The following is an 11,209-nucleotide window of genomic DNA, read 5'->3' as shown; positions in this document are numbered from 1 at the left end:
CACAGCAATAAAGCAGTTTCTGCAAGCCAGAGCCTGCCCAGCCAGCACCCTGATCTTGGACCTTTAGCCTCCGGGTCTATGAGATACAAACGTCTGCTCTGGGAGCCGCCCTCTGTGCACCTGTCAGAGCCCTGCAAGCTGACCCAGACGCCTGCTCTCTAGCCACATCCTCGCCAATGATCTCGGTCTCTGGCCTCTTTCCCGTTCAGTGTCAACTGGCACCATGGGGCAGGAGGGCCTTCCTAAAGCCCCTTCTAGCAGAAGGGCCCCTTTCCCTCCTGGCCATGCATGTCTGTGTTCCCTGCTACCACACCAAACCACGGTGAGGTTTCCTGAGAACAGTAGATTGTTCATGACTCTAGCATGTTCTATACGCTGCTCCTTTTAACGGGAAGGACTCCACTCATTTCTGGTCAGAAACATTATATTCATGCAAAGCCTCTCCGTGAGACCGCCTCCCACTCCTCCCATAGTGAAGGCTTTCCTCCTCAGTCTCACATTCACGTGTTCATTTATTGCTTCTACGTGTTTGCAGAGGATCGTATCCTGGTCAACACTCCACACACAACGTGAGCTCCACTGAGAATAGGGAATGTGTCTCTTCACCTTTGATGCCCCAGGCCTCAAGCCCTGTGTCGGGTTCAGAGTATCAGCTCAATGAACTGTGAGCTTATGTGAAGTTAATATAATGGACATTAGCTAAGCTGTGTCCTGGGTCTGATCTCCAGGCTTAACTATGTGCTCCAATGGAATAAATAATGATAATGATGATGATAATAATAATAATACAGAATATTACAAAGGAGGAATATGGCAAAGGAAAATGCCATGGACCCAGTAGGACAGAAATCTGTAATCCTACCTGACAGTTATGAAGACCTTATTCTGGACCACATGTTGTGCAAGGTGCTGTTAATATAGTATCTCACTCCATACTCATCAAAATCTCTTAAAGAAGAACACGATTACTACTCACATTTTACAGATGAATGAGTCAGGCATTTTGCCCAAGGCCACGTGGCTGGCGATGGTGGAGGCAGGATCTGAATTCAGGCCCTCGGACACAGAACCCACACAGGAAAGCTGCCCAATGAGAAGAGCACAAGCTGGGGTATTAGGATCAAAGGCCAAGACACAGATAGCAATCAGGACAACATGAAAGCAAGAGGGATGATGGAATGGGAGCATGAGAACACCCATCCCCAGTGCTCCTTGCCCTGGGTCATTTAGAAATAGGTGGAGTATGTTAGTGGTATGTTAAGTACATGTTTTTAAATAGAAGCCATACTTCATTAACTGTGTGCTATGTGTGTAGTTAGATCTAAATGTTTGACAACTGGAAAATAAATAAATACCTCATTGCGATAAACATAGGCCTGGGCAAGGAAAACAAAATGAATCAGCACCGGTTGTTTTTTTAAAAAAAACACGACACCAAAGGGAACGCCTCGAAGAACAAGTGAAATGCAAACCGAAGCGAATACTTGACTCTGTCCTGTTTTCCAACAAGCACTTTTCCTTTTTCACTAAACTCTAAAGCGTCTCTCTCCCTATTATTATACGGTTACCATAGATGTCCTGCCCTCTGGGATAGGTCTAGGTCAGTGGTCAGCAAACCGCGGCTCACGAGCCACATGTGGCTCTTTGGCCCCTTGAGTGTGGCTCTTCCACAAAATACCACGTGCAGGTGCGCATGTACAGTGCGATTGAAACTTTGTGGCCCATGCGCAGAAGTCGGTATTTTGTGGAAGAGCCACACTCAAGGGGCCAAAGAGCCGCATGTGGCTTGCGAGCTGCAGTTTGCCGAGCCACAGTTTGCTGACCACTGGTCTAGGGAAATTTAAGTGGGATATGGAAGGGTGAGTAGAGGAAAGAGAGAGAGAGAGAGAGAGAGAGAGAGAGAGAGAGAGAGAGATCCTCCCAACCCCAAGAGCTATTGCTATCAATTCCAGTGCATTCAGTGCCTACGGATTAAAGTGCTGCCTGCAGCCGGGAGAGAGCTGAGTGCTGGGGTAATGGCGGGAGCATGCAGTCCCTCCTCGTAAAGAGCTCACCATGGATATTGACATGGAACCCGGCAACGCCAACACAGTCTGAAAGAATGGATGCAGTGGGAGCTGGGGGCGAGTGAAGGAGGCTGCCATGGGGAAAAGAAATCCACAGGAAATCTGCAGGGGAGCATGTCAGGGAAGAATTCTAGCAGAGGGAACAGAGCAATAATACAAGAAAGAGCCTGGGTGCTCCGCCAGCGTGGCTCAGTGGTTGAGCGTCGACCTATGAACCAGGAGGTCACAGTTCAACTCCCAGTCAGAGCACATGCCCTGGTTGCAGGCTCGATCCCCAGTAGGGGGCGTGCAGGAGGCAGCCGGTCCATGATTCTCTCTCATTGATGCTTCTATCTCTCTCTCCTTTCCTCTCTGAAATCAATAAAAATATATTTAAAGAAGAAATAGCATGGGTATCACAGGAGCAGGGAAACAGGTCAAAACAAACAAATCAGCGTAATCAGTAAGGCAGAAGCAAGAAGCAAGGCCCCCTGAGTAGCCTAAAATGAAGGGAAGCAGAAAAACACGGCCTTGGTCTTGATGTAGCACATGGACTTCAGATGTTTTCCTAACGTCAGTGAGAGTGATTGAGGAGGGTATAGCGTCAGGCAGGAAGGCACCCCCAGATGTGCATTTTATTATTTAATATGTTTTTATTGATTTTAGGGAGAGAGGAAGGAAGACAGAAAGATAGAAACATCAATGATGAGAGAGAAACATAGATTGGCTGCCTCCTGCATACCCCCTATTGGGGATTGAGCTGGAAACCTGGGCATGTACCATAACCAGGAATCGAATCAGTGACTACTTGCTTCATGGGTTGACCCTCAACCATTGAGCCACGCTGTCCAGGTCAGAAGGTACATTTTAGAAATCCCTCTGGCAACAGTGGGAGATGGCCGTGGGAGCAACACTGGGGTCAGGGGTCACAATGAGGGGGCTGCGGCAGCAATTTCCATGGGAGTTCCTGGTGACTGGGACTAAGGTGCCCCAGTAGGAATGGACTAAAATAGACAGGTGAGAAAGATATTCATAAGGGACAGACAACAGGTATTGGTAACAGTGATATTGGGCCTGGGGACAAGGGAAAAGTGACCCAGAGTGCCCAGGCATTGGCTCACAAAACCAGGAGGGTGACGGGGCCTGTTCACAAAAGGAAACAACTGAAAGGAAGCACGTTCCCAGGTACAAGAAGAGCTCGGCCTGGGACAGCCAGCCCTTCCGGGGTCTGTGACAGCCAGAAGACACGTCTGCCAGGCGGCTGGGTTTGGGTTTGTAATTCAGGAGAGAATGCGGCCTGGAGATTTCCATCAGGGAGTTGTGACAAGGAACTATGATGAAAGACAGAGAAGCAGACAAGATCTCACCATGACAATCCACAGGGAAGAGAACCTGGAAACAGAATCCAAAGAAAACCCATATGGAAGGCACACGTTGACCGAAGTGAGCCCACAAAACATGCCAAGAGGACTAGCCAGGGGGGCTGAAGGGAAGCCAGGAGGCGCAGTAGATGGGGAGGGGAAAGAAAGAAGAACTTACCACAACAAGGAACAGGTCATCAGCTGTGCATCAATGGAAAGTCAACCCTACCAGTGCGAACAGACACCAAGAGAGCAACGGAGGGGGGTGGGGTACTGTGTGCTCTGAGTTCGTTCTAAAATAAAGGGTAGGCTAACCTCCGTAACAAATAGCCACAGCAATTCTTGGTGGCTTAACCCAACTGTATTCATTTCTCCCTCACGTCACAGTCCAATGCGGATGTTTGAGAGGGGACAACTTCTACTCTACACAGTCATTCCAGGACCCGTGTCTCCTTCCATCGGGGGGCTCCTCATCGTTTACAGTCTGGGAGCTCTACCATGCATCCCTGCATACGGCCAAGTGGGCAATGAGGGTGCATGGAAAATCTTCACATGGAGTATCCACTGAAAACCCTCTTAATGGTCTCAGGGGCCCAGCCTGGCACCCACTTACCAAACTTCCACCCACATGCCATTGGCCAGACTTGGTCACCTGCTCACCCCAATCAAAAATGTTGAAAACGCATTATAACCAGCTGGCTTCCAGAGTTTGCTTTTGATGAATATATTCCGCTTTTGGTGATACTGTGTTTGTTTGTTTTTCCAGTGCAAAAGCAGGCAGGAGGGGTGGGAAATAACAGACGAATGAAACAATTAGCAAACAATATGTTGTGATGAAAGAAAAAGTTAGGCTCATCACCAACCTTCCGCTGAGCGGCCCCTTTCTTCCTTTGTCGTAATTGCCAAAAGGCTACAAAGAACAGGTGCATTTTCCTTCGTTTACTTTTAGCTCCTCTTTCCAGTGTCTCAGAGTCAAGGTGTTCTCTGCCTTATACTTCAAAGCGGGGAGGGATGTCAGGGAACTTATTCTCCCTGGTGGCTGCTCAAGCAGTAAGTCTTTTATCCTGGCAGACAGGGGAGGGCTGGGAAGGAGATGCACAAAGTTGCATGTTGATGTTTGAACCTTTTGACGCTGTGTTTGGAAGCCCTGGAAATAGTGTGTGTTGATTATCCTCAAGAATGCTGAGAACAGCCTGTTCTTCTGTCCCCCAGGGCAGAGGGAGATAGGACAGGTAGGACAGAACACAGCCTTCCGAGCAGATGCATTGTAAATGTTTGTGTACAGATTGGATCTGGACATGGACAGAGGGTTTTTTTTTTAAGCTACTCCACAATAAACCCTGAGCTGGTTTCAACGTGTTCCTCTCAGACCCCAGCAATGAACGCTCAGATCCTCCCTCCCAGAGACCCCGGAAGTCCAGGTCATAGGCAGATATGTAATGTACTTCTTTTTTTTTTTTTAAATATATTTTATTGATTTTTTACAGAGAGGAAGGGAGAGAGATAGAGAGCTAGAAACATCGATGAGAGAGAAACATCGATCAGCTGCCTCCTGCACATCTCCCACTGGGGATATGCCCGCAACCCAGATACATGCCCTTGACCGGAATCGAACCTGGGACCTTTCAGTCTGCAGGCCGACGCTCTATCCACTGAGCCAAACCGGTTCCGGCTGTAATGTACTTCTTGATCCTTGCAGCCATTTGGTCAAACCTCTTAACTTCAGGGCCAAAATAAGTTGTTTATTATTCACAGCAAATATATATATTAAAGATCATCACAACTTGTGTTCAGTTCCAAGGATGGCAACTTACATTCTCAAAAGTAAACCCATAACCCCCCCCCCCCCCCAGGCGTGAAGATTAACTCATTTGCTTAACCCTCTGAGCACAGTACCTAGCCACCTGTCCATGGTCAATCCACATGGGCTATTCCCATTTTTATTTTTGCTGCTGGAGCCTGCTGTCCCTGGCACGTGAAAGGGGCCCGGGATGCAAGGTTGTGCAGAGCACAAGCCAATCCACAAGGCGTTCACTTTGTGCAGAGGAAGGAAGTCAGCACAGGTTGGCACTACAACAGGATAAGAGACCCAAGAGCGGGTACAGCCTCCAAGGGGCACAGAGAGGAAGCCCCTGCTCTCTCTGGGGAAAGAGGGGACATTCGCAGCAAAGCTGCTGCAGCCAGTCGTCTTGAAAGGGCAACCAGATGCCTAAGAACTCTTTAAGGCTGAACTTCACAAGCTTTCTTAAACCGCCGATCTAGAATTCCATCTGTATGAAAGTTACCTTTCGGCATCCAGTACCCACCCAGAGCACATTCACTCATGAACTCTCCATCCACAAATGCAATCATTAATTACTGCTGGACACTGTTCTCGCACGAAAGCTAACAAAACTTCTTTAACAAAGATGGTGCTGGGCCTGAGAAACACTATGATGTCCTACCCTCGGCGTTTGTGATCACCCTTTTCATAGACAGGAAGGAGCTGGCCAGGGCTCACTTTCCCGTGGCATTTCACATGGGGCTCCTTTTAAACCCAGCGCAGATGCCCGGAGAGGAACCTCACGTCATAGGTGCAATTTCAAAGGCGAATGCACCTGGCAGGGAAAGGTCTGGGGAACCAGGACCAGCCCCGGGGCCATCTGGAACCCAGGCCCGGGGGGCCCCAGCAGGGCCCAGGTGCCTGCCTCCGACAATGTGGTTCCCAGCCACTGGCTGCCTCAGCGCCCGGAGTGCACCTGGGTCTCTTCCCCATCCCCACCCCCAGACTCAGCTTCATCGCTGGAGTCCTCACTCCCTGAACGCAAACCGCGGGCGGACAGGCTCTCAGGTACAGCGGGTGTTGGAGCTGGGGGCGCGGGTGCCGGCGTGTCCCTCGCGCGCTCCCGCAGCGCTCACGCCCCCAGCCCCGCGCTCCCCGAGTGGCGCGCGCCCGGGTGCGCGGGGGACGGGGCGGGAGGGGCGGAGCGCGCGCTGGAGACCCGCCCCCCACTCCCCGCCCCCTCCCGCGGAGATTGACAGACCTTGGGCACCTGCCCCAACCAATGAGCGCGTCGCAGGGCGGGCCCTGGAACGCCGGGCTCCGGCTACTTAGAGTCGCCGCCTCCGCCGTGGGAAACCAGAATCCAGTCGGGACTGTGCTGGTGGATCGGGCGCCCCAGCCCGGCGACCCGCAGGCGGAGGGGCTCCGTGCCGGGCGCCCCACAGCACCGTCCGCGCGGGGCAGAGCGGAGCCGCCGCAGCCCCACGCGCCGCCCAGGACCCACTTGCCACCACTGCCTCCGCAGTACCCATGGGGACCAGGAGACTTTAAAGGAGTTTGGGGTTTCGGGAGCAGGGAAATCACGGGTACGGAAAGGCGGCTTTCTTTGCCTTGGAGACGTTTTCTCTTCGATGGTTTGGACCCTGTGCCCGGTAGGAGGGAGAGGGATTGGGGGGCTGAAAGTGGGCTCCCCACACAATCCACACCCACACCCACACGCGTACACCGCGCTGGCTTCCCCCTTCCTTCCCTTGCCTCTTTGTTCGGTTATTTTAGACAGAGCAGCCTCGCCCTGGCGCAGCCCGATCGACTGTGCTGGGGCGAAGGCGAGAAGTCAGGGGCGGCGTGCACCCGGTGGCCAGATGTGCCGTGCAGGGGTGTAGGTGCACAGATAGGGTGCGTGCCAGTGTGGGCCTGGGACTGTGTACGGATGTGGGGGTCGGAGTGGGCCATCGCGAAGGTTTGCCTTTGTGTGCTTATGTGGTAACATCGCACCAGGGTACCAGCCTGTGTCTAGACCCCAAGTGTGCAAAATGTTGCTGGTGTGTCAAGGAAGCGCCCGGGAGTCTGTCCCAGTGTCATTGTGCGCCGCGCCGGCAGGGAAGGCGTGCGACCCGGTGCAAAACTGAGCGGTGGGCTGGAGAGGGCGGGGACCGAAATGTGAGCGCAGCTCTAGGGCCTTGGGCGCCCCTTCTCCCTGCCAATGGACCCCTCCGCCCTTTCCTGGGAGTCGGTCTCCCACGCCGCCACAACCCACGCTGTCCTCCCCACCGGGACCCCGCACACCCTCCAGCCTGCCTGCCTTTCTCTCGGGGGACTTGGACCCAGTTCCCGGAAGGAGTCCCAGGCTGTCTGGTGGCGTTCACTCTCGCTCCTCGGCCCGGTGACTTCCGTGCCAGGCCTGCCCCCTGGGGTGACACGGGAGATTCGCAGGGACTAGAGTAAGGTCTCCTGGGTGGGCGGGCAAGTCCCAGGGGCACCACACGTCCCGCGGGGGAGGGGCAGCCTGACTGATCGCGTCTCTGCCTCTCCTCTGGATTCGCAGATCCCCGCTCCTGGCCCTTGCCTCGTGCGTCATTGATGGGCAACCAACTGGACCGCATCACCCACCTCAACTACAGCGAATTGCCCACGGGGGACCCCTCTGGGATCGAGAAGGACGAGCTACGGGTCGGGGTCGCCTACTTCTTCTCGGATGAGGAGGAGGACCTGGACGAGCGCGGCCAGCCGGACAAGTTTGGAGTGAAAGCGCCCCCGGGGTGCACGCCCTGCCCAGAGAGCCCAAGCCGCCACCACCACCACCACCTGCTGCACCAGCTGGTCCTGAACGAGACTCAGTTCTCCGCCTTTCGGGGCCAGGAATGCATCTTCTCCAAAGTGAGCGGCGGCCCCCAGGGCGCCGACCTGAGCGTCTGCGCCGTCAGCGCGCTGCCTGCGCTCTGCGAGCCGGGCGACCTGCTGGAGCTGCTGTGGCTGCAGCCGGCCCCCGAGCCGCCGGCGCCCGCCCCGCACTGGGCCGTGTACGTGGGCGGCGGGCAGGTCATCCACCTGCACCGGGGCGAGATCCGCCAGGACAGCCTGTACGCGGCGGGCGCGGCCAACGTGGGCCGCGTGGTGACTAGCTGGTACCGCTACCGCCCGCTGCTGGCCGAGCTGGTGGTGCAGAACGCCTGCGGCCACCTGGGCCTCAAGAGCGAGGAGATCTGCTGGACGAACTCGGAGAGCTTCGCCGCCTGGTGCCGCTTCGGCAAGCGGGAGTTCAAGGCCGGGGGCGAGGTGCCGGCCGGCGCGCCGCCGCCGCAGCAGCAGTACTATCTCAAGGTGCACCTGGGCGACAACAAGGTGCACACGGCCCGGTTCCACAGCCTGGAGGACCTCATCCGCGAGAAGCGCCGCATCGACGCCAGCGGCCGCCTGCGGGTGCTCCAGGAGCTCGCCGACCTGGTGGACGACAAGGAGTAGCCGCGGGTGCCGCCTGCGCCCCTGTCTCCCCGCGCCCGCTTCCTTCCCAGCGCCAGAGCTCCCCGGCCAAGGATCCACCACCTCAATCCTCTCCTGCATCTGCCGCCGCCGCGGGGGGCCAGCGCCCAAGCGGCCCCCGCGCACCCCTCTAGCCAGTGGCCTGAAGTCTCAGGAACCGGCCACGGGACTGGACTGCACGGACAGCCGCGCGCGGCAGAGACCCCCAGTGGCGGTGATCCTGCTGGGAACCAGTGTGCATTTCCCCTCGCGTTAGAAGGGGGAGAGGGAGAATGGGCCCAGGGGAGCAGGGACTCGCCTGCCCCCACGAGTCACTGCTCAGAAACGACCTCCCCACCTACTGGAGAGGCACCATCCCCGCCCCCAACGCACAGAAAGACCTGTGGGAGGCGAGGGTGGATCTTTTCAGGGCGCAGTTCACTCCGGTATGGATGTGTCCCCAGATTGCAGGATTTCCAAGAAATCGAGCCTGTCCCTTTAGCACTTGTGAATCATTCCACCACGAGAGAGCACCTCGGGACTCCGGGTCACCCCAGCTGCCCGGGACTGTTCCAGCTCTCCAGCCCCCAGGCCTGCGGGTTTTGTATTCCAGGCTGCGGGCTAAGCTAGACAGTGTTTGTTTCCTATGATTTCCACCCAGGGAAGCGCACGCCACCCCCTCGCACCCCGCATTCCCTGTGAGGCCCCCCAGCCTGACGGGAGGGAAGCCTTCCAGGTCCCCTTCCCCGGAGGGAAATGGCGCAGGCCCCGCCGGCCCAGGCAAGGAGAAGGGCGCTTGTTGCTCTTCACCCTACATTGCTCCCTCCTTGGGCTGCATTTCAAAAATCATCCTATTTCTAAAGGGGTTGGAGGAGAGGGAGAGAGAAGACGAGGCAGTGTTCCAGAAACCAGCATTATGACAAAGCCAGCGCCAGTCTATTTAGTTTGGCTTTTCCTAACAGAAATCTTAGAAGGTGGGGAAGTGCAAGTAAAGTTTTAAAAAACGAGGGGGCAGTGCTCCAACTATGTCAACCAAGCATATCGTGTTGATGTTTTTATTGACCATTTTAGCAACATGCTAATAAAATTTCAAATTGAAATTTTTATTTTCATGGCTTTACTCCATGATCGTTTCAATACTGGGGGCCATTCAGAGTGGACTTAGCTACGAGCTTAGCTAGCATTGCCTTTTCACTCTGTTCTTCTCAGATCCTTTGAGAATTCTGTTTTTGAATATTGTTTCTTTAAACAGCAGCCCTTAGTGCTGGTGGCGTTGCTAATTCATGTGAATGTTGTGCTGAATCTCTGCCAGCGAAGGGGTTTCCTGCTTTGGTGGATGTTGCTAGCAGGTTCCATGATGTTCCTTTTCTAGGTGGTGGAAACCATTACCATCCCACGTTCCCATTTCTGTTTTTCTCCCTCCCTCCCTGAATCTCCTTTTAAAAAATGAATCTAGAGTTAGTGGCTTTTCCCCTTCTCTGTGGTCTGTCCCACAAGTCATTCCTGAAACACCAGAAAGGACTTGTAGGATCTGTATAAACGTGTGTTTTTCAAAAAATTAAGGCTATTTGAAACCCCTTCCCTGGGCCACAGTGTACCACCTTCTCTCCCTGCTCTGCAGCCCAGCCGGGTGGACTATTACTTACTAATTCAGTGTGTGTCAGACATCGACAGCGTCTGCGTCCCTTGTCAGGGGACTTGTCAAATAATGGTGTTTAGCTAATCATCGCAAGCAATTGCCTATTGACAGCTGTGATTTAGTTGGACAGCAAATATTATGGCCAAAGCCAGTTTCTTGGCATTTCAAAAATAATGCAATAAACACTAGTCAAGGTTAGCTGAGACTGGAACTGCCTCTTCCGTGGTCAATGATTCATTTCTGTTTTGTGTTTTGGTTTTCATCCTGGACTCATTCCCTGATCTTGACTCAAAAGGTCAGGTCAATGGACTATGAACTAGAGTATTTTTCTTACAGCTATCAAGTGATTTATTTTTTAAGAAAATGTTTTAAATGCATATGCTTTCCTTTCAGCACATACAGTGGCAAAACTTTTGTACTAGCGCGCTCACCTCTGCATGTATGGAGAACTGAGAGTCCTCGAGTCCCCTCACTTACGCCTCTTTCAAGTCACAGATGGCAGATCACCAGCCGCGGTCCGTTACTGTGTCTGCACACTCCGCATTCTTTCTGTGCCCTCCTACTGTACCTTGGCTCTCTGCTGTATTAAACACCATCCTAAGCAACTGCTCCAACAGGACTCCTTCTTGACATTTGTCCTCCAGCTGTCACTCAGAGGGTGGGACTTCAGCAAAAGAAATGAATCGGTCTCTATCGCGCTAGCACTAAAATTCACTCCTTCTGATGGCACATAATCTGATTGGTCTCTTTTAAAAATATTTTTATTGATTTCAGAGGGGAAGGGAGAGGGAGAGAGAGATAGAAACATCAATGATGAGAGAGAATCATGGATTGGCTGTCTCCTGCACGCCCCCCACTGGGGATTGAACCTGCAACCCGGGCATGTGCCCTTGACTGGAATCGAACGTTGGACCCTTCAGTAGGCAGGCTGATGCTCTATCCA

At 53.7% G+C, this 11,209-nt stretch overlaps 1 protein-coding gene across 2 annotated transcripts; it reads left to right on the top strand.

Annotated features, from left to right (window-relative positions):
- Positions 1 to 6,505: 6,505 nt before the first annotated feature.
- Positions 6,506 to 10,880, top strand: LRATD1 (LRAT domain containing 1). 2 transcript variants are annotated; one of them, XM_059660512.1, is made up of 2 exons: positions 6,506 to 6,754; positions 7,714 to 10,880. In XM_059660512.1, exon 2 carries the CDS (start codon positions 7,749 to 7,751, stop codon positions 8,628 to 8,630), a length of 882 nt encoding a protein of 293 aa, XP_059516495.1. In that variant the 5' UTR covers positions 6,506 to 6,754; positions 7,714 to 7,748; the 3' UTR covers positions 8,631 to 10,880. The 2 variants fall into 2 exon arrangements, with proteins under 2 accessions (XP_059516495.1, XP_059516496.1); XM_059660513.1 differs by having other exon boundaries at positions 6,506 to 6,820.
- The last annotated feature ends 329 nt before the right edge of the window (positions 10,881 to 11,209 follow it).

Source organism: Myotis daubentonii, chromosome 12 (genome assembly GCF_963259705.1).
Source record: "Myotis daubentonii chromosome 12, mMyoDau2.1, whole genome shotgun sequence".
NCBI classification, from domain to species: domain Eukaryota; kingdom Metazoa; phylum Chordata; class Mammalia; order Chiroptera; family Vespertilionidae; genus Myotis; species Myotis daubentonii.
The sequence above is the reverse complement of the archived record's forward strand: the minus strand, read 5'-3'. Positions and strand labels throughout refer to the sequence as shown.